This window comes from Anopheles stephensi, chromosome 2 (genome assembly GCF_013141755.1).
Source record: "Anopheles stephensi strain Indian chromosome 2, UCI_ANSTEP_V1.0, whole genome shotgun sequence".
NCBI classification, from domain to species: domain Eukaryota; kingdom Metazoa; phylum Arthropoda; class Insecta; order Diptera; family Culicidae; genus Anopheles; species Anopheles stephensi.
This window is the reverse complement of record NC_050202.1, coordinates 11887441-11915070: the sequence shown is the minus strand read 5'-3', so window position 1 is coordinate 11915070 and position 27630 is coordinate 11887441. Positions and strand designations below refer to the sequence as shown.

At 46.2% G+C, this 27630-nt stretch overlaps 3 protein-coding genes across 13 annotated transcripts in view; 1 reads left to right on the top strand and 2 right to left on the bottom strand.

Moving 5' to 3' along the window:
* LOC118504022 (kinase D-interacting substrate of 220 kDa) overlaps window positions 1-19179 on the bottom strand; it is a 33633-nt gene extending 14454 nt beyond the window's left edge. For 4 of the 11 annotated variants that reach the window (XM_036037990.1, XM_036037993.1, XM_036037991.1 and 1 more), the window contains exon 1: window positions 7632-8144. In XM_036037990.1, the coding sequence (XP_035893883.1) occupies window positions 7632-8138 (507 nt within the window). In that variant the 5' untranslated portion in view covers window positions 8139-8144. Of the gene's footprint in view, window positions 1-1839; window positions 2369-4150; window positions 4513-7631; window positions 8145-11097; window positions 11655-13988; window positions 14612-18234 lie in introns of those variants that run through there. The other 7 variants (XM_036037995.1, XM_036037992.1, XM_036037997.1 and 4 more) reach the window with 7 other exon arrangements.
* A 431-nt stretch (window positions 19180-19610) lies between these two features.
* On the bottom strand, window positions 19611-24136 carry LOC118504024 (eukaryotic translation initiation factor 3 subunit B). Its single transcript, XM_036038003.1, has 4 exons — window positions 23911-24136; window positions 22230-23776; window positions 20523-20841; window positions 19611-20430 (listed from the first exon to the last, which is right to left on the bottom strand). Exons 1-4 carry the CDS (start codon window positions 23999-24001, stop codon window positions 20336-20338), a joined length of 2052 nt encoding a protein of 683 aa, XP_035893896.1. The 5' UTR covers window positions 24002-24136; the 3' UTR covers window positions 19611-20335.
* Window positions 24137-24480: 344 nt separating this feature from the next.
* On the top strand, window positions 24481-27586 carry LOC118504026 (ubiquitin carboxyl-terminal hydrolase 46). The gene is made up of 5 exons (XM_036038006.1): window positions 24481-24797; window positions 24954-25034; window positions 25131-25982; window positions 26060-26203; window positions 26282-27586. The coding sequence occupies exons 1-5, from the start codon at window positions 24795-24797 to the stop codon at window positions 26387-26389; spliced, it is 1188 nt and encodes a 395-aa protein (XP_035893899.1). The 5' UTR covers window positions 24481-24794; the 3' UTR covers window positions 26390-27586.
* The last annotated feature ends 44 nt before the right edge of the window (window positions 27587-27630 follow it).

Below are 27630 nucleotides of genomic sequence, written 5' to 3'. Positions count from 1 at the left end.
GCACCACGGCGACCACACCGACAGTGCACTTGGAAGTTTTCTTCAGGTAGCCTGGGGCTACTGGAATCGTTTAAGCTCACTGATTAAGGGTGCAGGCAAGAAGGTTGCACCAGCGGGGCCGGGGAATGCAAATCTTTCCCTTTTTACAATACCTTCCGCTTCTTGAGGGTGCCTGTGGTCTGTGTTTAGTCATGGGAGGTCAGAAAGCATTGCCTACCCACTGCTCCAACCATTGATGCATTCTTTCTTGGACACGAGTGTATATCCTGATTGTTTGTTTGCAAAGGTGTTTCAAACCCAAGCGCAGGACACAAGGAATGGGTGTGGTTTCTGTAGATGGAGGTGGCCCACTAGAAGCTCAAGGTCGGTGGGAATGCTTATGCCTCAGACGTGCGGGGGAGGGTGGTAATAATTCAATCGCTTTGAACTGGTGGTTCCGGTTTAGCACGGACCGGATCACACGTGGTGACCCATTTTGTCTTGAGTAGACTGTCCCTGAAGCTGTCCATAGCGTAGAGAAAGAGAATCAGTTGGAGTCACTTAAGTTATTTACTCATTTAATTAAACAGAATAGATTGTACGGTTAAAAAAGGTTCTGAAAATTTTACGAAGTAACTACTTAGCTCGCTGTTGGTACACAGTTTTTTCCAAGAGAGGGCGCTATCTTAGAATATTAAAATAAAAATTATAGCAGCCTTATCTACGATACTTTAGATCTTTATATTGGATGGAATAGAATAAATATTCCATGTGCAAATGGTTCAAGGATGTAGCTTTACTTAACCCCCTTTGTCGATATTAGATGGAATTTCTACCAATAAATATTTTATAGCATTTGTACCTTTGCCCAATGCTATAAACGGATCAATAGAACCATGTGCCTGCCGATCAATACAGTAATCGTTAGTAGCACTAATAATGATTGCTGATGGCTTTGCGATTGAATTTCTAATTACACACTAATCAGTTTGGAATAAAAGCAGTAGCTAGATTAAATTGGACTTTGTGTTAATTTAGATGTACTAAGTAGCTTGTTATTCACTCGATATTCACTTAAACGCGCTGAGTAGTCAGAGCAATAGATCAATTGATTTACATATTTTATAGCTTTTATAGCATCGTTTTAATTCCTTGTTGGATATTGATAAGTAAATTTATATTTGAGAATGTTCTTGTTGATCATAACGATCGAGATAGCATCAGGCCACCAGAAGAAGTAATTAAAAGGGAAATTCCCAGCTCAACATGTAGTCACAGGCTTCGACAATTCTTCACGATTCAATTTAATAAGGTTCGTGTCTTAGCTAAAGCAATGATCACTCATCTCATAAGCAAGGCTTTCGCTAGCCCATAAACCTTGACACACACACACAAGGTGCTAAAACAACATAAAATTCTTGGCCTTTAGATGACAACCAATCATTGTAATTCCCCCACATTTAAGTTTGGGCTTCGATATTGCGCTTCAATTAATTGGCCAACTGTTGTATCCGGGATTGGACTTGCTTTTGTGTTCCAGATCCAAAACCAAAGCACCACTGGGAATTACCCGGCCATCCTTATTGCGCCTCTCGGGTTTGACGGGTTTTTGACGCCCCAATGTTCCATGACGCAACGACGCTATTGAGTGACGTTGGACGAAAATAACTATTGCCTGCTGTTTTGATCGTGTAGAAACTTTTCAATAACATATCATACGATCGAATGGGAGGGGATTTTTGCGTCGCTGCTGGAAGAATTGATAAAGAATTTCCCCCTGGTCTTTTTTTGTTTGTTTGCTGTTTGTTAGTAACCGAATTTGCAACTCATCGCTCATGGGTAAAGAAGTTATTTACATACATGCACTTTGGACGACCGGGTAATGCGACGGCCGTACGCCTTGAGGCGCTGAACGTTCAGGATCAGCTCATCGTAACCGATCACTTTCATCTCGGTAGTGCCTGAGGACTGAGAGTCCTTAGACGAATAATGGTAGTACTAGTAGTAGTGGTGGTAGTAGTAGCTTACACACAACTGTATTATCACTGATCGAGCGCAACCACATACAGATACACATATACACACACATACACATACACTTTGGTAGCCAAGAGAAGGAAGCCGGGAGGTGTGCAATCTTTGGCCCTGTTCGCCCCGCGAGGAACTTCGATCAACGTTTTTGTTTTGCGCGCACGCAATCGGCAGTGAGCGATTTATTTAGTGCTTCTTGGCGAACACTTTTATTTGCTGCGAATGGTTCTGTGTTACTGCTTTGCCGCAAGCAACCAACCAGGCGGACACCAAACACCAATCCTGCCTGTCTGCCACTTTCGGTAAATCTTCCGCTTTTCTCCCGGATTTTCGCACCACAAATACCAAAAATCGCCCGCTGTGAAAGGAGCGATGCGGAACGAAATAAATTATTTTCATTCTGTAACGTTTTACGCCTTTTGTGCTGTCAGTTCGGTAAAGTATCCCGGCTTATTTTTGGGCAAGCTTTGGAGCACCCTTCGAGCAGGGTGCGTGTGTTCGTACAATTTCTTAGAAAGCTTTCCATTTATTCGAAAGTCAAGTTGTAATACTTATTGTGTGGAGTTCTTTTTTTTTTGGGGGGGTCCATTGGTGAATAAAAATCCTCAAAATGGTTGAACGAACGAAGCGTTCCCAAGGGGTTTTAATTTGTGAGAAACCATAAATTGCTTCAAAGGATTTTTTTTCGAGGAACACAAAATCACGCAATCAAGCCCCGCTTTATGGCCCGTTATCAATCGCGGGTTAACGAAATGTAGCCGAGCTGCTGAGAGGCAACGGCTACAGATAGCCAAGATATTTGCGTTAAGAATTATGTGGCTAAAACTTGTTCTTCTTCTACCGAGACGCTACACAGAGTTGTCTTGATTAGTGGAGTTTTTTGAGAAACACAATTTTTGAACGATCTTTGGAATGATCTTGCTTTGGGGGGAGGATCTCCCCAAGCTGCGGTATGTAGAAAGGAAAAAAAATCTTTTTCTGTATCTTATTAATTCGTTAACCGTTGAATTCAAACCCTGCCGGTCCTTCATCACCATCATGATGGACCGTCGGACCATCAGAGAAGTATGTGTTTTTGGAGAAACCCGTACGGATTATGCTCCTCCTCCGATAATGCGTAAAACCCCTATTGTCCTAATTATCGGAAACTGCTAACTTTATCAAAAGCTGTTTTCCTATGCAAATGTAGAACGATAAGCCACCTGATCGCACCTGATCAAGGCTGCTGCGGGTATTCCCTAGGATAGGCGTTCTGTTTGGCGGTGCTATAAATTTCACCCCATAAAAATATTAACCAATCCGGTCACAAAAGTGATTGGTATTACAAGTTTTTTTTTGTTTTTGTTGAGTGTGTGTTTTTGGTCAGAGAACCCCGACCTTTCCCGTGTGCTTGAAACTTCACGCTTGTAGTGTATCGGCAAATGAGCTAAAATCAGCACGAACTTGATGGAATTTGCCGGACACACCTCTCAGGAATTAATTATGCTACACACACACACACACACAAAACTAAAATGGTTTGAACCGCTTTTCGGGGGGCTAGAGTTTCCCCCACCGAGCATGTGGAGCACGTGTGAGATACCCAAGATTCTTTTCTTTTAATTTTATTCCAAAGTTTAAAAAAAAAATGCTGGACCAAGACCTCACAGGATTGCGGTTGTGGGAATAGGGACGAAAAGCTATTCGTATTGAAATAACTTGAAAAAGTAGAAAATATTCCAATATTGATTCCCTTTTCCAAACATTTCAACAACAACATTTTCAAACATTTTTAGTATTCGATGAGGGATCACTTCAGCGAATGCTCCCTACAGATGTTGCGCAAATGTCCATTCAGCCGAGCTGCTCCACTTCTCCAGAAATGGAGTTACGACGTCATTTCAGAATGTGAATGGGAATCGCACAAGAATGTAAAAGCTTCGCCACAGAACGTAAATTAAACTTTTATTTTACATTGTTATGGCACATACACGCACGCACACGCGGACTTCGATAAAATATGTGTTACGTCGTGAATTTATAAAAAAGGATGCCCGGTGAGACAATTTTGGGGATAAATAAAATTTAAACTTAAACCGTAACTGACAGCACAAAAAAGGCGCAAAACAACACTTTGGTGGTTTTGGAGGGTTTTCCTTACAGTAGCGCGGAGATTTTGCTACATGAACACACTGCACTGGTGGTGATAAGCGAATACGTTAGCCTACACTACTATCATAGAGGCACTAGCGAAACAGCACAACGATTTCCGTTCTTCCCGCTGGACGTGTCGGTGCCAACAGCACTGCACCGGCCAACAACATCTGCACCGAGCCACAGCACGGTGCATTATGGGGTGTCGCAGCGACAACCAAGCGACGACCACACGCGCAGCTCAGCACAAACGAGATCAGGTAAGGGCCGCGGAACCCCTTGGCGAACACAAGCGAGCACACGCCTGCGTGTGTACACACACACCACACCGAACCGTCGATCGTTGCGCTCGGTTCGATCAGTCGCGTTCGAGCGCACTACACAGACTGAGCAGCGTGGTGCGACCTGACCGACGGAACACCCACCATGGCGTTATCCTCCGTGTGTCCGGTCCTGAGCAAGCAAGCAGAGCGAACCCTGCAAAACGCCTCCCTGCTCGGAAAGAAAAAACAGGTATTCCAGCTGATGCGGTGCGCTTGATTATCACAAATCGCAATCCGATTCCGGAGGCAACCGAGAGCGAAAAAAGCAAGCGAGCAGGGCAAAGAGAAGCTGCGTGAGCGAATCCAAATCGATGAACGCAGCTGAGCACATAGCACCCGGGTCGATGTCGCCCCCGGCGGGCCACGGGAATGGGAAGTTGCCGTGACTCGAGCGACACACCACGTCATGTCGTTCTAGCTGTCAGCGCAGTTGTTTGAGAGGGGGGGGGGGCAGAGATTTTTCCACGAAAATGGTCATCTCGTGCAGTGGGGCTTGTCCTCGCGCAGAGACGGAGGGACGTCAGCGGCACGGTCCATTGATCTTTGTAATGAGTTGGGGCTTTTTAAGTTGGGCGATTTAAGTCGTGGTCCTACTGTCAAAATAAAATTGCCCTGTTTGTACTCAGTCTTTCACTTATAATCGGAATTTCATCATAATAATTACATCGTAGAGAGTTCAGATATGAAGGAAGGCATCACTGGCAGCTTCTTCTTCTTCTTTCTTGGCCTGCTCCTATGGAACACGTCTAAGAGACAAGGCCTGGTGTCCAATCCATTTCCAGGAGCCTCGGCCCACAGCTGCACTCCGCCACCCCCGGCTGCATCCGAGCTCCTTCAGGTCCGACTCCACTTGGTCCAGCCAACGAGCTCACTGCCCTTCTCTACGCCTCGTGCCGAACGGGTCGCTGACGAACACCTTCCTGGTAGGGCATGAGTCGGCATCCTCATAACGTGCCCTAAGCAGCGTATCCTACCGGCTTTGACAACCGTCACTAAAATCGTGAACCCCGTATAAAGGTCTACTGAATCATTTGCGTCACGTAACTGGACAGTCAGTCAAACGTCCGAGTGATGGTCTCCAACACAGCACAGCGTTAGTGCATAGTAACGCCTTGTAACGTCTATTTTTCTGATGGTGATCTGATCGATTTTTGTTAACCAGCGAGAACATATTCCAAAAGTTCGAGGGAAATTGGCAAACCATATATTATTTTATAAAATATAATTAAAGAAAATATTGCAGCCATGAAAAAAAATATATTATTGAGCACCCCTGAAAAGCGTTACCCTCTTATAACGCATAACGATTCGTGACGTTTTAGAGTCGCACTTAGTACTTAGTACGTTAAAAAACAGTGCTTCGAGTGCTAAAATTGAGCAATAAATTCTCAATTCAGGTTGATTTGACTTAGAAACAGTATCCTTACACGTAGATCAATTACTACGCAGCATAGCGATTACTTATATTTTCAGCTCGTGTGTCAGCTCATAAATATGCCATTACATTCTAAGTGCCGTTTTAATCATTGACACGTGTAAGCTGTATTTAAATACATTGAAACACACCTAATACGAGTGATTTAAATGTAAGGCAACCTGTATCCGGACGTACAATCTGTCGATATCCTGAATGCGCAACACCTTTACTCTCCGTACAGCGAACTCTTGGCTGTGTACGATAGCAACAGACCGTCGAAATAAAAACAAACGGTCGATTTGAAATTCAATTACTCCTGCACGCACAGGACGCCACGCGAACCTGCTCCAAGCTCAGTTCAAGTGATTCTTTGCCTCACCGCCCTCTTCTCATTCTACTTTATAATGCAGGTTCACGCAGTACGGTATTTCCCTAACAATGACAGTGATTTGCTAAGTAATGCCGCCAACCAATCCCAAATGCACCTGTATCATTGGGGAGCATCGTGCCTATTCCAAACCATCTTCTAATTTGTCACGAATTAACGGACGGCATCTTTTCAATGCCGGTTGCCTTCTTGATGAACCTCCCTTTCGGCGTAAAATGAGTATATTTTTGCTAGCAACAAAAAAGCGCATTGAAATCTTGCCAACTATTTGCTCACTGTACCGGACTATAATGTAGCAGATGATCCCGTTTCGAACCATTTGCACTGTCGGACCATTAAGAAGGCGGACGCTACAGGTAAGACAGTAGCGCTACACCTGGTTAATAATACGGCTTTGGATTTGATAAACATTTTCGGTATTAGTCACTATCGTGAATTGGAAAAAAAGATTTTAAAAAATCGGCACATAAGATAGTATACTTCCATTAGTCGTTCAATCAATTTAAATTTATATTAGTGATCAAACATCGAAACAAAATCAAACAACTGACTAAAACATGTATAAATTACACTATTAAACACAATCAGATAGAAAACGATGGTAAAACGACACTACCGTATAAAAGATACATCAAACAAATAGTCAACACAGAGAGATCAACTGTAATGTGCTACACTTATCACAGTCACAGTTGACGTGCGCTACACATCAAACAGTAAAGAGGACTTTAGGTTTTAGGTAAAAAAAATAATTCATCATTCGTAAAATGGTAGGTGGTGTTGTTATTGGAATAAACATCTTAAGGGAATTAATTTGTTAGAAACCGGTGACAAATGGGAAACAAGAGAGGGTTATCAAAAACGAGTGAAAACGAGGAATTGTAATGTACAACAAAGTAACAAAGAGGTGATATACATAAAACATCGGATCGAATCAAAGAGAACGCTAATGACAGTTTTGGAATGATGCGTGGCCAGCGAACGATTTGACAGAATATAGTGGTTAGTGGTGGTCCAGTGTGTCAAATGCGTACAAGAGAAGTGTCAACAGGAGAAATGACAGGAGCATTAGAAAGAGAGAGAGGGAGAGAGAGAGCAAGAGCGATCATAGAATGTTACTAAAAGAATGCAGCGAAAGAAGTAGCGTTTGTAGTAGTAGTAGTAGTAGTACTAATAGCAGTGAGAGCAAAACACGATCATGGAAAATGGAGCATTTTGAGGAAACTGGAACAAACACAAACACGCACAAAAACACGCACGCACTAAAACGGATTCACGGTGTACGGGGATTGAGCTAAAGGCGCGAAGGCACAGAGCATTCTGAGCGGAATGGAAATTAGTTTTGTGTGCAGGTAGGTACCGTATTGGAGTGGCGTCTCATGATCGCAAAACTGAACCGCCTGGGCGTCGTATGGTCAGGGTCAGCGCTGGCGGCGAGCAGACTGCCCGGATGGTAAGGCGAAAGCGAGCTTGTTACGACCAGCGACGGTATGCGCAGCCGGTGCTGCAGCAGTCTCGTCGGCGTGCTGTGGCTGTTACCGGGCACGGTGGTGCTGCCAGCGATCGGCAGTACGCTGGGCACTTCCGACGATCCGGTTGGGGCCGGTGCGGCGGCACCATCGGCCGCTGCCCGTTCCTGACCATCGGCTGGGAAGGTGGAGGCGGTTGGGGTTTGCGAGTCATCCTCGGTAGTCGTCCGGAGCACGTCCGGCGTGGGTGATGGTGAACGGGACGGTGTGGACGCTGCCGTTCGCAACCCCGACGGGCTGTTATTATTGGTGCGATCCAGCAGTGAGGCATCGGTGAACGATCCGTGAATGCTGCTCACCAACGCCTTCACGTGATCGTAGCTCTTGTCTCCATCCATGCGCGACTAAAGAAACCGAAGACGCAGTAATGATCACTTGTGGAGATGGTTTTTGTTTTGGGGCAAAACCGATGATTGTCGGGTTGATGTTAGGCTTTCTGGTAGATTCTGTTCTACCTCAGTGAATGGGGTGTGCTTCTGGTTAGTGACGGTCCTGTTTCGATATCTTCCAGTGCTGCGTGGCGCTCTGGGTATTCTTGCTCATGATCATGCTCTGTACACGATCATCGTACAGAGCTCGATGGAAGGATCCCAAAACGCACAACCAACGGACGAGTCCTTCTTGAATGTCTACATACGGGGTACGGGCATCCAGATCGGGGATCGAATGGGTAGAGTAATCGGGACGGACGGCTTTAGCACAGCTGAACAAACGAGACACATACAGACACACGCGCGCGTTCGAACGAAACAAATACACAACACACACAACAGTCTGGAAATAAAACAGCAAAATCGACGCATAAGAGACACACAACAGAAGAGACAGACAGAGATAGTAAACGGGCGCGTTCTGGTAGGCAAACCATTCGGAGCATTCCGACTAGGCGACTAGTGTTGCTAGCGCGGCGCGTTTATTAGCAGCATTCTTAAACTTCCAAAATGCAGCATGGGCAGCACTAAAACGCAAACAGAGAAAACAAACAAACCAACGGGTTGGGGGGGGGGGGGCTGGAGGGGATGAAAAACGGGGCCAGCTTAACGTTAGACAAGGAGGGCACGGGGACGGTACAGGGCGATTCGGTTTCATTCCAATTAATGGAGGGATTTCGGTTACTATAAGGCTGAGACTAAGCAAACGCAAACCTAGAGCGAGCACCTACCGAGATTTTCATGATAGTGTATGATCACCTTTGTTTTGTTAGAATGATGAATTTATAACCAAAATAGTTTCTGCTTTCAATTATTAACCGATTAAAACCGAATAGATGATACAGTGCACAGTATACACACAATCAGTATCTATTCCAATCGAGCGAAGGATTTCCAAGGGTCAGTTGAAGGTCCATACTTGGAGCAAGATTACTGAATTCCTTCCAGACACGATGGAAACCCCGTATCAAGTAAATTTTGCAGTATAGAGTAGATCCGACTTCACCCCAACTCTACTACTCACAATATGCTAGGATATCTATTAGGTTCAAACGCTTCTATTCTATATGCCAAAGCCAAAGGATGAAGAAGGCTCGCTAATCATTCTATTCTAGCACGTCTAATATTCCGCTAACAGTGAACGAAAACCACTACACTATATAGAAAACGCATTACGCTAGAATGCTATCCGCTAACCGCTGGTGCCTGGAAGCGTTACATATCCTGGTCACGGCACCAACGATTTACACAGAGCTAGTAACGGAGTAACGGGTGGAGCTCGTTTGGAGAGGCTCGTTCTAGTAACACTCGTCTCGGAGCAAATTAAGGAGGAACCATCGAGCACAACGAACATTCCACCAACCAATCCTGGTCCTAGTTTGGGACCATTTTTTTCGTAATAAAAACAACATACACTAACATAACATGCACGGCGAAAGGAATGACATTTATTGTATGCTGCAATAGAAATGTGACTTAGGAACACTTTGATATCACACGATGAAATAGGAATGTTGACAGTTGGGGAAAAATCATGATACGATCAGGATATATGTTTGGGTAGTATCAATCAAATCAGTAACGATCAATGTGACTGAATGTAATTTTTGCTTCACCTCCGATTAGTGTGAAGAAACTTATGAATATATTTTACCTCAGTTAATTAAATACGAATAATGCCCATTAAACAGCTTTTTTTAATAGCAGTTAATTAAGTAAGGTAAACCTCTTCCAAGTGCTCGCCGAATGAATGCATGAGATAATGATGAGCGTTTGTCATCGTCATGTCATCGTTTGTACAGTCGTGTGTCAAGTCGCTTTAGTTACGGCCAAAGATAAAACTCGAAGGAACTACTCGCTTCTCTCAACCGCCTTCATGCACCGCCTCAAACACAACCGGAAGAAACGATTCTAAAGGCTGTCCTGCGGCGTTGATATCATCATTATCAAGCGGTAAAGGACATTGAGTTTGGAATAAATTAACGCACTTCTCACCAGATGTCACGTTCTTGACTTGCTTGACGAACAAAATTTATTGTCCAATTTAAACCGCCATATCGCTTTACGATGAGTAAACACCGGGAGTGGAGCATTGTAAATCATACGTGTCTTGAACACCCACGGACAGCACTCGGGTCGGTTCCGATAACGCCTGGATGTCGATGAACGGTGAATTATAGATCGAGTGGTCATTAAGTACCCATTCGGAGGGAAGTGTAATCTTCAACCACGTTGTCACATTCTACCAAGCAAAGTTGATCAGAATATTGAGATTCTTCGCTAATTAATCAGCTCACAATAAATGACACAATAAATCGAACGGGACCTTTATGGTGGCTCTTGTACTTCGGTGGTGCGCTGATAAGAGATCCCGTGGCCACCACCAGTGTGCCGTGATATCTTTTCGCAAATAAACACCCGTGACCAGCGTGCTCGTACGGAGACATGTCGCTCACATATAGAGACCATTGAACGTAGGACACACATTTGGAGACGAAAGCTGCTTCCCGGTGTGTCCTTTTTTCTACCGTTTTGGCAGTAGGACATACACGTCCTCGGTGCATGATCACAGGCTTCCACAAACGTTGTGATGTTGTGATTTTAACTCATTTCTACCCACACTAAAATTCATTCCTATCAACCACTCAGATAAGCCACTCCCCAATGCTTTCCCTCAGGTGAGCGAACGGACACGACCTAATGAGGTTGTATTTAGCTGCTGTTGGTTTGTTGATTTTACCGTTTTTAAAATGTTACTTCCTCTTAGCGGATCGTGAATCGCAAAACCGAGAGCGATCCCCGTAAGCCTCACCGTTCCATTCCACCTGTTGCAGCAATCGATGCAACCGTCCGGATCTATATTTACCTGCTGATGGTGGTGATGATGATGCTCGTGGCCGGCGGAACGATGTTTGCTTTTGAACATTTTGTCGCCTACAGCATCGACCGCACAGTTGTGTGAAGGCACGGAACAATCGGCCACCCGCTATTAGTATCACAAAACAGGCACAGCCGCTTATTGGGGGTCTAGTGGAGGCGCACTTTCATAATCACAATTTCTGACGACGAGGAGATGATGTTGAACATCCCCAGACATTGAAGAGATTAATACTGGTTGAGTGAGACACAGGCACAGTACGCTTGCTTTGTGACTATAGGTCGCAAGTGCAGACTCTCTGCACGATCACCAACAACCACCAACCACGAGGTTCAGATAATGATGTGCCACCAGTTCGAATCGATCTCGTACGTCTCACTTCGCAACCCCGTATCGGATTAGAATCACCGAAGGAAACCACCGACACGAACCGCGAACGCGATGCGACCGGTTGTATGAACATTCGCCAACTGAGCAACAGCAGCACGCCATGACGCGGGAAAAGTCCACGACGCCGTGCGCTTGCCGCACACAGCCAGACAGACAGACCGACAGACAAACAGACAGCGACACACTCGCACGCGGGTGCAACCAGCCTGTTTGTACGGTGGCGTATCGTACGCATCGAGTTGCCCTGCCGGTCTCTCGTGAGAATAGTCGGGTATCTGTGATTAAAATTCTTTTTATTACAGCGCCGCCACCGTACGATAGGACGGATGATACGGGCCCGTGCACGGTAAAGATCACATACGGACGCACGACAGGATGGCAATTCGGAGCAAACAACACAACACTGTTGCGTTGCCTGCGGGTCGCCGTGCGTGTGTCCCAAACCCGGCAACAGCTGATTTCGTGGGCCAGTTATCTCGAGACAAATTGTCTTTCCTCAGCACAGTCTACCGCAGGGGCGAAAGGAACGAAAGCGATCAGGGAAGCATCTCAATCGTTTAATGAATCGGTCTGTTCTCTACAGATGGCTCACAGTCAACAATGTTAAATCGTTACTTTGTTATCAGGTATCAGCACCAGTGGATTCATCTCAGCGTAGCTTAATTTACCCCTGTCAGTATGCAATACGCTTTGCTAGTTCGCGAGCCACTTATCGGTTCATAAGACAGTGCGAAGTGTAAGTACACTTTTTCTTAAAAATATTCATGAAAGAGAGAAAATGGTACGTTTCTTAACCCAAGTGCACCTGAAGGCGTCATTCATTTTTGACCACAAACACTTCTATTACCAATCATTCGATCAGCTCTCTCCCGCACATTAAAAATTCATTAATTACGGAAACAATTCCGCAGCACCATTAATCATGGAGCAATTTCTAGCAATCATAACTTACAAAACAAAACACACTACAGCTTTGATGAAAATCAATTCGATAGGTGCAACGGTGTGCAGCTGAGTAATGACAGACCCCCGCTGCTCGCGCGCACAATCGAGTCAAGCGCGGGCACAATATGAAATCAATGCTGCTTCATCAAGCTCAGCAGGAAGTCAATTATCACACTCAAGTTAGAGCGTGGTTTTATGATTTTTTAATACTATTACCTAGTGCGCGTGCGCTACTAGCAGTAGGCAGCAGTTTAATGGCAGGGCAGTGTGCTGGATGTCATTTGTAGATAAGAGGCAAGTCATCTTGTGTAGTTAATTGCAACACCATTACCATCAGTTTTTACGTTAAAAGATTAATTAAAAAAATGTCATGATATCTGAAGGATAATGTAACACAGAGCGCATCATTAGAAAACTCGTGCTTAAAACAATCCACTGCATACTTTTAGGCGCGCGCACACCAAAGACACAAACCAATCACCAAGCTACTAAGATCGAAATTACTACATTTTAAAGACGAATCGCTTGAGTAGTTATTTTTCTGTGCTTCATATCTTCTAAAAATTCCAATATTATTTGATAAAATATTTTACTTTATAAATTCCTGTTATTAAAAATGTAACCCATCAAATGCCATATCTGCCAAACCCTGCCTCTTAACAGGTACTCAAGCTAAAAACTGATAATGGCACGGTGGCGGCATCAATTGAAGTCACCGGAAGGGAAGATCGCACACGAGTGGTTCTGTATCACGAGATGTGCACCGGTGCAAGTCATACCAGCACGGGCAGGCACGGACACGGCAACGGCTTTGTGTGCCGCAAAGCCACGTGTGCGCCATCGCAATCCCGCGGCCACATCACACAGCGATCGGTGTGATGTGGATGGCCAGCACTCAGCGTAGAAAGGTTAGAAATCAAAACATATAATGGCCAACTAAACGCATCCTCGATTTGGACGATTTTCAGACGAATCAATCTGGAGCGCGTTGATAAGCGGGGCTTATTGCGATGGTCGTGATCGAAGCGTAAAAGCCAATTTAAAGTAAGCCAGGGTCGACACGAAAATAGCAATAGCGCGACCAACCAATCACGGCATCATGTAAACAAACAGAAGGAGATGAGCGCTTCTTTATAAAGGTTTTTAATTAAGGGCCTAGCTCATATTTCTAACTATAGTGCATCGATTGAATATCGTAGAATGAAACTCGAAACACGAAATTAGCCACGATATAGCTTCACGGAAAGGATCTTCTGCCTGTACAGCCACAGTCTCTTGATGCTGGTGAGATGTCACCAAACACACGGACACACTACCTTACAGGTTTCCTATACGCCTGCAGTGCCGTTTTACGCAAACATTGAAGTACCAGACAAAACCCCTCCCCTGTAATGGTGTGCTGCTGCTGTTGGGGAAATGATTGTTAGCACAAATGGCGAGATGTAAACAGAGATGAGATGGGAAAGATTAGCGGACGAACATTCCAACCACTCACACTCACACACGGAGGACAAACGGCGTGTTTGGGCGCGCCCGCACAGTACCTGGCTGGAGGAGGAAGCCGATCGTCGTAGCGAGTTGCGCAGGAAGCCAAGGTACGGCAGAATGCTACCGTAGGAATGATTTCTCGTCAGACCTGGTGCACCTGTTCCACCGAGCTGGCTACTGCCAGGGGTGGATTGCGTCAGCGGAGACAACTCCGATAGTTCCCGGTTTCGTAGAAATGGACGACGGTCCATCTTGTCGTATCTAAAACTCGCACACACACCGAGACACCCGCACACAAACACTGGATACTAAAATTCGTCAAGTATTATCAGAGTCCCCGGGTTTGGGACCGTGTCAAAAAATTTAGTTCCGTTTTGCCTAACACACTGTACACCTTTTAGCGTTCGCCCTGCACTTAAACCGCACTATCACTGTAACCCGATCAACGGAGGCGTCGATCGTGAGGGATCGTGCACCGAGTCAACATGCTGCCCAAGCCCGCACCGGTGCACCACTGAACCGCAGACTTGGTGCAGTGTCTTATCAGCCCTTCGGCCGCATCCAACATGGCTAGCAGCGTGCGGAGAGGCGGCGGGATACGTTCACGGAGGTATGGACGCGACTAACCTGGCGCTGGAGTCAGAACACACCACTGTCAGAAGCGCAATGCTGTCAGACGGCGCTGTCATTTGTGGCGCTCGCGTGTGTGCTCGCCAAGATTAGCGACAAAGTATTGCCAACCGTGGTTTCTCCGTGTCCACAAAACGCTCGTGAATTGGGCATGTGGGAAACCGTGCTCGTATTAGTGGATCTTGGCTAAACCGTTTGCTGATAAGACGGCCGTCGCGCACGTCATCTGGATGACCCAGACAGCGAGGACAAATTTTGGGATGATTCTGATCGGTCCATTAACCCCAAACATCAACACTCCAAACGATGTTGTTTTTGCATAGTATGTACTTTAAAAATAAAAATGCTACACTATGGGAAAAAATAATTATAAATACACTCAACTGATACAGTGTCTCAATCATTGAAGCGTTAAATTCATGGTTTTTTTATTGCGTACTATCATCAACTGTTTATGATTGTACTAATTTCATTTAACCAGCCTGCGAAACAGAACAAACCCATGCGTTCTCAGGAGAGCGATCATTTGTCGAAGCAGTACAGCTACACATTAATTAATTAATTCATAAATCAACTTTGTTAAATTATTTTTCATTTCATATAAGGGCAGGGAATAATTTTCGATTATGATTAATGTACGAAATATTAAATATTTCTGCAGCATTGCGTTCTAAGCATTTGTTCGAAAAATGTTGCATGATACTTTGGTGTGCCAGTTGCCACACATTTCCTATCTAGTGTAAATTGAGTAAGAGTTCTGTGGCGAGATTTCTTCCATGCAGGGATGCGGTACAAATGTACCAACGGGTTTGGAGCTAATTTCGACCAGCGCTTTGAGCCATTTTACTATTTCTGTCTATTTTAATATAAATTCCAAAGTATCATGTCTTGAGCTGTTAACTCATGAACAACTCATTGCGTAATTTTATAGCAAAATCTGTTTTTGTTTTGTATTCGAGGATATTTTGCGTGACAAACACTTGTAGAAAATAACGAATAATGATTCTTGTTTGGCTCTACAACCTCCAGAGGTCTTGGCCTATCATTTCTGGCTTTCCTTGACTTGATTATACTCCGTACGGAGAGGTGGTTCGGGTAGGATTTGATCTTCGGACCGCCGTATGAAGACTAGCGCCGCTATCGCCTTAGTGGTTATGTTTATATAAATTAATTTGGTTGGCTGCCAACCGGTCATACTACAGCATGAGGAAACTTCTCCACTCTAAATACCTGTCGCGACGGACGAAGCTGGGACTGTACTGAACATTTATAGTCCCAGTACTCACATACGCCTCTGAGACATGGACTCTGTCCAAAACTGACGAAGCCCTCTTAGCCGCGCGTTCGAGAGGAAGATGCTCAGAATGATTTTTGGCCCCGTGTATGTGTGGAAGGACAATGGAGGAGCCGCTACAATGACGAGCTCTACGAGCTGTACGATGATCTCAGCATCGTGCAGCGAGCTAGACAAGCCAGGTAGGCTGGTCACGTCATGAGATTGACACCGGACGACCCAGCTCGTAAAGTCCTTTTAGGCCGTCCATACGGACGATCGTTTTCGAGGATTGATGCAGCAGGCCAAGACCGAAAAGCGGTTGTAGCGCCTGATAAGTAAGCAAATTAAATTAAAATATTTCACCGCAAATAATGTGACTAGAGATATTCCAAACAATCATAGTTTAACTTAGTTTTATTCTTATTTCCACTAGTGTAAGACAGCAAGTGAGACAGCTTATATCAGACATGTTGCAAGTGCAGTGAGGCTCAAATCGATATTCTTTATCACACAGCCTTCATGAATTTCTTTTTATGTGGTACTCTTCTGTACCAAAAAAAAAAGATTAGTAAAGAAGGTTAATAACGCATCCCCGTGTTTAACGATCGTGTCAAGGATTTAATATTCTCGCTCAGCTAGCCGGGATCATCGCTGCTGTACAACAAACGCAAAACTCTAATCATCACACCTAATAAATTAGTCCATTTACCCAAACAATTAGCATGATGAATTGTGGCAGAATCTGTGTGCGAAACAATTGGCTAAATTTAATCCCCAACACACATTCCGAACCCCGGGTGCCGGGAGGGCAAAAACGCAGCCGAAGTCACGCAAAACAACCCTGACAACAGCCAATCTGTCTGCGATCGTTTAAATCACGGCTAACGGATGTGCTGAGCAGCGAAAACAAAAAAATATATACATACACACCGAGAGAACGGCGGGAAAATAGCGGCGTGTAGTATTTTCAGGAACGAAAACAGTCCATTTTCAAAACAATGTGTCATGCTGTGCGCTCTTCACTCTGAGTGCGAGAAGAGCTCTTATGATCGGGACGGGAACTGTTGTATTTTTTTCTAGCGCCATGCGCCACATTGCCTCCTAATCGCGACCGTCCCCGACACATAATTTCGCTCAGCTGTGATGTCATAGTGCGTGGAGTGGTCTTATAAAAAAAATAGATGTAACAGCAAGAAGCCAGCATTTCAGAACATTGGCAATTAAACGATACTGAGCGTGGCTGGGTGATTCGCCTTCAATCAATGTCCTGCTCTGGCCCCTTCTTCCTCGCGACACACACGCCGAGTAGTGGTGCGAGTGGCCCGAAGAATCAATGAAATCAGTCACGCTCGAAAGAACGATCGTTCGCTATTAATAGATGAAAGGAGGGAAAAAATTAATAACGGACGGTGAGAAGAGATGATGGCCGACCGTACCCGAGGTTGACACTTTGGGCCATTGATCTAGGAGCGGAAAAGTGCTTTCGACTTTTAACCACACAGACTGATGAATATTAAAAGGGGTTGGGGTTGAGCGCGACCATTAAAAGGGGCTTATTTGTCGAATATACATTGCGGGGCAAAACAATCAGACCGCTAAGTTAGCTCGAAACGTCCCAGCAGCAGAGGGTTGATTTACTAACATTTAACGTTGTGCAGAAGGTACTACCCACTGTTGGTTTCTGATAACATTTAGCTTGATAAACGACCGTTCGATGGGTATTGTTTTCGTTTTAAATATTATGTTTCAAAGCTAAAGAATCCTATAGCACGCTCTTCCTTTTGTGACCAATTGAAATGACCCATAGAACAGTATGCGGCATTTTAGTTAAGATACAAATTTGTAGGGTGTGCTTATTATTTTGTCCCACACTGTACGCAGATAAGTGACTGAGAAGACGGGCTCCTATCGCATTCGGCTCCTAATACAAATCGAACCGCTCCGGTCCGGCAGCCGGAAAAACCGGATTATTCAGCGCTCAGCTGATCGCACTGACCAACTGACCGGTTGGTTGGTTGGCTGACTGGCTGGCTGGAGAAGCATAAATGCGATTCGCGATCGACGATTCGCATCGTGTATCGAAGCGAGCATAAATACATCAGTAGGCCATAAAATTCGGGTTGCTAGTGTTTGTTGTTGTCGTCATCATGTCACCATGGTCGCCACGCAACGTCCCGTTATCGGCGTATAGCGCCTTTGTGCAAGTCATATGCGTCACAGAAGGCAGTACTAGTCCGTAGTATATAGTCCCATACATGAGGTCCAAATAATGATGAGGGACACATGAATGAATGAAATTCGTCTCGCACATAGTAAACTAAATGACGGCTAAATCATTTGTCTAGAATGGGAAAAGGTAATGATGATGATGATGATACATTGAACGACTCACTCACCTGCCTGGATACCGGGGAGCTTCTCGGTAGGGTTTTGGAATCTTCTGTGTAAACAAACAACAAGGTGTGTGGTTTATCTGAAAATGCGGCCGTGCCGCACTGGTGAAGGTGCCTCGGCCAACAAACAAGGCAGCAGCAACCTGAAACGTCCCTGTGTGGTTGTTGTGTGCTGGAGCTGGACGATGGCTACTTGGTTGTAGCGGATCCGCCGTTGTTGCTAGACACGCTTGTGTTTCTGCAAGATGATGCCGCGGATGCCTACCGCGCACGGTGATGTATCGAGGACGATGGATTAGCACCGTCCCAGTGTCGATGCGATTTTCTTTCCACACTTTCCACACCACCAACCAATTTTCACCACACAAACACACACTCACCACACACGTACTGGACGATACCAGAAGAAAACGCACTTTCTTGCCCTCCCCCCTCGGTGCCCTTCTTGTTGCCGTGAGAAATAATCACGGCCAACTAACTAGCCGCTTGACGCACGGAAAACTAAACTCTCTTGTTGCACAACGCCGTTCAAACATCTAGTGCGGCAGCAGGATATAAAGGCATCTCGTTCTGCTGAAGTCGATTAGCACACGCACGCATCGCTCTGCAGCTCTCGGGACGGTCCATCGAGCGTTTATCGCAACATCGGCTGGCTGGTTGGCTGGCTGGCTTTCTCGCAAAACTTAGAGCACTTTAGCACCGAAACGTAGGGAACCAGCTGAACGGAGCCCCTAGGCTTGCAGCACTCACTTGCTTCACCGCGTACCGATGCCGCCGCCAAGAAAACGGACCCGTCCGTGTTGTCACAATTTCCTAGCCCTTGGAACGTCGGTAGAATCCTGCAATGTGAGGCGTAAAGAACACAACTGTACAACGTTGTATTTTGCGAAAGAACAAAAACAGTACGCAAAACGAGGCGAACAGACGCAAGCAACTGTCACTGTGTGTGTATTTGTTTTGTCCCTTTTTTTCTGTTGCCCCCGTGTTTCCCGTTGCACAATTGCGCGCTGTGAAGGCAACGGGACAAACCGGTTGACAGTTGGTGACACATTTTTGCTTAAATTTTGGAGTTTATGAAAGCAAAAATGTGCGTTTTTTAGTTGTATAAAGTATTTTAAATTTGAGAGTGTAGAAAAATAATTGCAGCCATGAGAAGATGGCAGATTTTGACATTTTGTTGTTGTAACGAAATTAAATTCATTTCAAATAGTGTGATAAATGCACATGCATTTTAGTGTCCTTTTTTAATTCCATGCAGTCATCAATTTGATAGGAAAGGCATAAGATGAGAATCGAATAAAACGATATCCTTTCCATCCATCCCAATTCTTTCGGTGAATCAGGGCAAAAGACCCGCCGGTTGAAGAAAGACGCATCCATTTCCGCCTGCCCAATGATGTATCGTACAATAGCATACTATATTTATTAATAATCATACTGAAGAGTACGGGGCTTCCCTATCCACTTTGATGTGGTACAACACTATTATCTTATTGAGGATTAGTTATTTAGGCTTCTGTGTGAAATAGAACCACGAAGAATCGTTCCCTTCCCTCCTATGAAGATGTTGCTGATAATCCACACTTCCTTCCAGAGTATCTGGAGAGGATACTAAGGATCGACTTGCGTCACTGGCTGACTTCCCGTCCGAAATTATCCGCCACTAATGAGCTCTACCGGAACACCCAGAAACACCCCGTTAAACTAAACCCTCTCTCACACACCGAAACACAATCACGCACACGCGATATCGAGACTTTTTTTTTTGTTGAAGCGCCTAGACGCCACGCAAACAAAGGGTCTTAGGTTATTACGTGCGTCGGGGTTGTAAAATGGTCAAAACGCGGAAGTTTTAAACACAGATCAGCCGTGTGCGTATGATGTGGAGCAACTTCCCCGTACAGTACCGAATAGGCTGCTTTTCCTGTTTCTTACGACGCTTGCTGCGTACCTCCCACCACAGTAAAAGATCCCCACACGTGTGACAGCGCTCCCCGGAACGAAAGCAGCGGTCACACTGGCGTAAGGGTAGAATGTTGACGGATGGTTGCGAACGCCACCATAAAAGCCCGTGCAGAAGGGTGTAGGAGCTGCGTTCTACGGATTACTCGATGATGGTGGTATCTTCACGTACAAGTATTTCAACAATTTCTTCCTCTACGTTATCTGGATCTGCTTCCAGCGTGTCTGTGTCGATGTCTGTGAAACAGGAAAACGGGAGAAAAAATCGTTAAAAAAGCCCCCCTTGCCACACTCGCAATTCAAACAAAGCAAAAGGGCTGTGTACGTACTGTTTCGTAACTGCATACGACGCTTCTTCTGCTCCTCCCACTCCTTGACGCGTTTCGAGCGGTACTCGGTGAACTGCTCGCGCAGCTTCGCACGCTTCTCGATCAGCTCCTTCGAGGCGCGGGTCATACGCAAACGGTCCTTGCTCTCGAACTGCGAGTAGTACTTCTTCAGATTCTTGCGAATCTCCTTCTGCTTCGCCTCGGACAGTAGGGTCGGTGGACGCGGACGCCACAGGAACAGCATGAAGTTCTTCAAATTGACGCGCTTCAGGATGCGTCCCTGGAACGACCACATGTAGTAGCCCTGGTCCTCCTTAGCCTGCGGAGGGGAAGAAAGCAAAGCAAGTAAATAAATAAGCATTTTCGAATAAACGCATCTTCATTTTGATGGTGAGAATTCTGGTGGAAAAATCGTATTAGTGAACTTGTCAACTATGTCCTCGAACTCTGCAATCTTATAATTATTATATCATGTCCTGTGCGGAACGAGCTTCACGTACCCAAAATGTATCAAACACATCGAGGGAGCATTTACTACTTGCCCAACATAGTACACTCTAGGAGGCTAAACTAAGAGAACTTCCGATACAGGACACCAAATCCCACAAAAAGTTCCCTAATGGGTCCTCCGACTGATCCTAAGCTGGATAAAGACAAAACGGACACTTTCTTTGGCTCTACTATATCCCCGAGGTCTTGGTGCTGCCATTGCTGGCTAGCTAAACTTATTGATAATTGATTCTTGGCCTTACGACCTGCACAAGGTCATGCCTGCCATTTCTGGCCTACTAGACTTAATGATACCACGTAGTTAGATAGTCAGTCCTCTCTACGGGGGAACCTTGTCGCCTCTACCACCGGACCGCTCCCATACTCGATACTATCGAGTTAGAAATTAAGTTCCACTTCACTGAAATACGCTTTAATAAACAAAGCAATTCAGTAATCTAGTCCATTGTATCCATGGAAACCGCTATATATAAAGTGTTACTGTGCGGAACGAGCTTCTCGTACCCAAAATGAAGTAAGAGCATTGAGGGTGCGTTTACTGCTTGCCCAACATAATACACTCTAGGAGGCTAAACTAAGAGAACTTCCGATACGGGATACCACATCCCACAAAAAGTTCCCTAATGGGTCCTCCGACTGATCCTGAGCTGGATAAAGACAAGACGGACACTTTCTTTGGAACTACTACCACCCCGAAGTCTTGGTGCTGCCATTGCCGGCTTACTAAACTTATTGATAATTGATTCTTGGCCTTACGACCTGCACAAGGTCATGCCTGCCATTTCTGGCCTACTAGACTTAATGATACCACGTAGTTAGATAGTCAGTCCTCTCTACGGGGGAACCTTGTCGCCTCTACTACCGGACCGCTCCCATACTCGATACTATCGAGTTAGAAAGTAAGTTCCACTTCACTGAAATACGCTTTAATAAACAAAGCAATTCAGTAATCTAGTCCATTGTATCCATGGAAACCGCTATATATAAAGTGTTACTGTGCGGAACGAGCTTCTCGTACCCATAATGAAGCAATAGCATTGAGGGTGCGTTTACTGCTTGCCCAACATAATACACTCTAGGAGGCTAAACTAAGAGAACTTCCGATACGGGACACCACATCCCACAAAAAGTTCCCTAATGGGTCCTCCAGTTCATCCGATACAATTTCTCTCTCTCCCACAAAGCATCTCAACTCACCTTTCCGGATGTGCCCGTCACGACGTACCGTCCGGTCGGATCCCATTCCACCTCCGATGCCCGGTAATGGTCGCCCGTCTTCATGATGCTGAAATCGTTCGTGTCGACAAACTCGAACGTGCCCATCTGCAGGTTCGCCAGCACGATAAACTGTCCCCGCGGGGACCAGAACAGATGGCTGCACACCTTCTTCTCCAGCTTCTTCACCAGCGTCGGTTCCTGGCCCTTGTTCGTCTCGTAGAAGCTCACGTTAGCGGACGCCGGTTCGCCGTGGATGATGGAGAACTTGGAACCGACCGGTTCCCAGGCGAATGCCAGGATCGTTTCCTTCACCTCGACCGAATCGACCGGAATGTCCTTTTCGCGCATATGGAAAATTTCAAAGTTGTAGAACATACCGAGGAACTTCACGTCCGAGTCCTTCTTGTCCTTCTTTTCCTTCTTCGATTTGGAAAACCGGTCCACCTTCACGCACAGGTAGTCGCCCGACTTTTGCCAGTGTATCTTGCAGTCGGCCACGTTGAACAGATTCTTCGTGCGCAGCTCCGTCTTCTTCGGGATGGCCATCAGCGTTACCTTCGCCGGCACGTCCACCTCTTCCGCGACCCAGTACGCGATGATATTGTCCGTCGGTGACCAGCTAAAGTTGCGGATACCCTCCACCCGGATCGATTTCATGTCCAGCAGGAAGAAGGTGGTCGTGTCGTAGATCTGTATCTGGCTGTCGACCAGCCGGGCCACGTACCGGTCGTCGTGCGACCAGCGCAACATCGACGCGTTCGACATGCCGTCCGACACGAAGGCACGCTTCTCGGCCCCGGTACGAATGTCCCAGATCACAATCTTCTGCCCGTTCGGACCGTACGTGACCAGGTACTGCTCGCACGGCGAAATGTCCACGTACTGTGCGTTACCGTGCGGGAACTTGTTCAGCTTGACAAAGTCCGAACCGCCCCAGATGATGACGCCCTGCTTGTGGAACGTCACGATGTACGTACCCTTCGGTGACCACTTGACGTACGTGTCGGTGAACTGTTTGCGCTTCAGCAGTTCGGTCGGTTCCGGTTGGGTGTTCTGGCAGAACTGTACCTGCACCGAGCCGGGCACCGTTTCCGACACCACGCAGAACTGGTCCTGCGCGTCCGCTTCCAGCAGGAAGTTGTACAGATCGTTCTGCACCTTGTACGGTTGGGGTTGGGGCGGTGACCATTCCTTCGGTATGTCCGAATACTTCTGGAAGTCGGAGAACCGGTTCACCAGCAGCTTGTAGTTTTTGTCCAACCGATGGTTGTTCAACGATTTCACCGCCTCCTCCGCGCTCTCCTGGTTCTTGTACTCGATGAACGCGTACCCCTTCGTGTTGTCCTCCTCGTCCTTCGGGTAGTGCACGTTCACGATCGTGCCGGCGTTCTTGAACAGCTTCTCGATGATGCCGTTCAGCTTGGCGAAACGCGCCGCCCCGACGATCGGAATGTTGTCGACCACGATCACATTCTCCACACCGTCCGATTCGCACGGTTTCTGCTTCAAGAAGTCGCCCAGCAGCTCTGCAATGAGGGAACATTTCACTCTTGTAAAAAGGAGCCACAAAAAGCTTCAACGTAGCACATATGTACACACACACACACTAACACAAACGCAGCGTATCGTCACCGCCGCCGGCATCCGGCATCGCACTTACCCTCGTCCGATATATCGTCCACGAATCCTTCCGGATCGTCAAAGTTGGGCTCCTCCTCAAAGTCCTGCTCCTCTCCTTTCTTTTTGGCCATCCTGGACAACCAAGGTGCGTCGGTTTATGGGCGAAAATCCGGAGCAATCGAGCAAGGAAAATTCGCTACGTTTGACAGGAAGACCGGAAAGGAATGAAAAAGAGCAAGCGCTGCCATTTCCGCACAGTTGGCAGCACGATGACGGGCTGTCACTTTATCGCAGTGTCAGCGTGACGTACGGTCGTTGTTGTGTGTCTTGGCTTACGAAGCAACCCTGGCAAATGCCCTGCCGACCAAATGGTTTTAGGAATACTAATAAAGCCATTGATTTATGTTTTAATAAAAAAAAAACAATCCAAACCCAAGAATAAACCAAAAATAAAATAATAAAAATAAAAACAAGGCAAATAATGCGCAACCCAGTGGTCCTTTACACGTTACGACTCGTTATCGTACCCCATACAAACCACAGGAGCCACGTCCAGCTGCTAATAATCATGCCAAAAATCGTAGAATAAATACTTTAGAATTTTTACAGTGAACTGAACTTAATAAAATCCCATACAGAAAATTTATTTGTGTTTATATCATTTTACAGCTTACTAAGGATTGCTATCAAGCCGCTCCTCAGCACCTTAAAAAGCACATCACCCGTTTGACATTGTCACCGGGGCGATACAGTAGCGCTGGGTAGAGTTGTCTTTTGCAAACATTTTCATGTTGAGGAAAAAAACATACTTTACAGCAATCCTGCCTGCCTAAAAACGCCCCAATAGCTCCGGTTCGACACTTTTAAGTACCGTGCAAAACAGAAATAATAGGTTGTTTTAATGGTGCATCTTACTGGAAGAGAATGGTAAGCGGGTGTGGGCTTTAATCGCCTTGTTGGCGCAATGCCACCAACAACCATCGGAGCCCCACAGTCAGGAAGCCCCGGGTTACTTGGATACGTTGTAATTGAATTGACCTTTCCCTTTCGTGCCGGGTTTTTTTTTCATTTTTCTTCCTGCAGGGTGCAAACATTTCCCAGCTTGAGCGCGACATCGGCTCCGATCAATTTCCACCGAACGAACACTACTTCGGACTGGTCAATGTATGTAGGTCCCTGCGCGGGTTTCGCACATTCCTTCACACGCCAATTTTAATAATGGTTTCCCCCCCCCCACCGTTTTCTGCCCCTTGCTCACAGTTCGGTAACACCTGCTACAGCAACTCGGTGCTGCAGGCGCTCTACTTCTGCCGCCCGTTCCGGGAAAAGGTACTAGAGTATAAGGCGAAAAACCGCCGCACCAAGGAAACGCTACTGTCCTGCCTGGCCGACCTGTTCTACAGTATTGCGACGCAAAAGAAGAAGGTCGGTTCGATAGCGCCGAAAAAGTTTATCGCCCGCTTGCGGAAGGAGAAGGAAGAGTTCGACAACTACATGCAGCAGGATGCGCACGAGTTCCTAAACTTTCTCATCAACCACATCAACGAAATTATACTGGCCGAGCGCAACCAGGCAAAGACAGCCGGCGGCACCGGTGGTGGTGGCACTGCGGGTGGTAAGGGTGGTGGTGCCGCCGCCGCGAACGGTATATCGGCGAACGGGAACGGGACGGTGAATGGGTTGGACGGAGGTTACGGTACCGGTAACGGGGGCAGTAGCGGCAGCACCAACGGCAGCGGCAACACCGAACCGACGTGGGTGCACGAAATCTTTCAGGGAATACTGACGAGTGAGACGCGCTGCCTCAACTGCGAGACGGTCAGCAGCAAGGACGAGAACTTTTTCGACCTGCAGGTGGACGTGGACCAGAACACCAGCATAACGCACTGCTTGCGTTGCTTCAGCAACACCGAAACGCTCTGTAGTGATAACAAATTCAAATGTGATAACTGCTGCAGCTACCAGGAGGCGCAGAAACGGATGCGCGTCAAGAAGCTGCCCATGATACTGGCCCTCCATCTGAAGCGGTTCAAGTACATGGAGCAGTACAACCGGCACATCAAGGTGTCCCACCGTGTCGTGTTTCCGCTCGAGCTACGGCTGTTCAATACGGTAGCAAAACGACACACGCGGCCGAAGCTACCGAACGAATTCTAATTCCTATTTTCCTTCTTTTTTTTTTTGGGCAGTCCGACGATGCAGTCAACCCGGACCGGTTGTACGATCTCATGGCGGTAGTCATACACTGCGGGTCCGGTCCGAACCGTGGCCATTACATTAGCATTGTAAAGAGCCACGGTTTCTGGCTCCTGTTTGACGACGATATGGTTGATGTAGGTGTTTGAGTTCCGTTGGTTGCACGCAATCGCAACGATTTTCCGTTTTTTACAATTTCCCAATAATCATTGCAGAAAATTGAAGCTTCCACCATTGAAGATTTTTACGGGTTAACGTCGGACATACAAAAGTCTTCGGAAACCGGCTACATTCTGTTCTACCAATCGCGTGATTGTGCGTAGGACGCAGGGACGCGGGACGCACAGCAACAGCACGACGGAGAGGAAGAAGCAGTAATGTTACTTTTTGTGTTATAGTGGATTTGATTTTATTTATTTATTTTCTAGCGGAAGATGTTGTAATATATCATTACATATAATGATGCGTTAGTGACTGCTACTACTACTGCTGCTGGGCACCGGGGGGGAGGGGTAGTTGGTAGTGAAACAACCGAACGCAAAATGCTGCTGTTGTTGCTGCTGCTATAGCAACGGTATTTGCAGTGCACTTGGATAGTTTGGTTCGCTGTTTTTCGATTGTTGAGAGTTACAAACAAGCGTGCGTAGTGTAATCGAAGTAACCGTGTGGAATTACCGTGCCCCAGAACGTGAAGAGATCGGGGATGTTGGATGATTTTTTTCTTAAATATGTTTTAAACTTTCAGACTGAATCTGATTGAAGAAGATCTTCGAAGGTTCTTCCTCCTTGTCTTGGACCAAAAGCCTCCCAGTAAGCTGGTAAGATTGGCTGTTTATATGCGTCCAGGCTTCTAATCTAGCCATCTTCTCAGTGGCAAGGAACTCCTCTGATCTAGCCTGGAGGAGGCCTTTCGCGAGAATGATTCTGAGCGTGGCTCTTGAATCCTTTTGGACCTCGAACCCCCAACAGACCCTTCGACATCAAAATTCTCTCGGTGGGCGATCCCTCTCCCTCTCGGTGGGCGATGAGATCTTCTGGTAGATAGGCTTAGAGAGGGATTTTTTGGTAGATGAGGGCTTCTGTTGGACCAGGTCCTTTGGTAGAAATGCTCTGGGTGACAAAGCTTCTGTGACTTCAACGAGGAAGGCTTGGGCGATGCTGTCTTATCCGCCGATAAGGAGATTTTCGAAATTTCAAATTCAACTGCCTGGGTTGTAGAGATGAAGACGCGAAATTGTCCCCATGTCGTCGAGAATGTTATCCACCGGAAAATGGGTTTGGGGTGTCCCTTAAGACAAGCTTAATTCCTTCCACACGCTTCACCATGGTAACAACCAACTCGAGGCACACGGTTACTACGCGCGATGCAGTATTGTTTCAGCATGCAAAGTAACGAAGAGTGGAAGAGGATCGATTGGAAATCGAACATCATCAGGCAACAACGGTCGTTGTGCAAAGAGTGAAGAAAATTTGCCAATAGTGATAGTGAACACAAGAAACTTCTAATAAAAACAAAACAATACCAATATAAACTGTTCCGCTAAATTATTTCTCACGCAAAAAG

Excerpts from the sequence above, each read along its gene's own strand:
- LOC118504024 (XM_036038003.1), bottom strand. The coding sequence starts at position 24,001 with ATGGCCAAAAAGAAAGGAGAGGAGCAGGACTTTGAGGAGGAGCCCAAC. Across the intron at positions 23,777-23,910 it reads GGACGATATATCGGACGAGG|AGCTGCTGGGCGACTTCTTG; the intron begins GTAAGTGCGATG and ends CCCTCATTGCAG. Across the intron at positions 20,431-20,522 it reads TCGTATGCAGTTACGAAACA|ACATCGACACAGACACGCTG; the intron begins GTACGTACACAG and ends CCTGTTTCACAG.
- LOC118504026 (XM_036038006.1), top strand. Across the intron at positions 25,035-25,130 it reads ACTACTTCGGACTGGTCAAT|TTCGGTAACACCTGCTACAG; the intron begins GTATGTAGGTCC and ends CCTTGCTCACAG. Across the intron at positions 25,983-26,059 it reads AGCTACGGCTGTTCAATACG|TCCGACGATGCAGTCAACCC; the intron begins GTAGCAAAACGA and ends TTTTTTGGGCAG.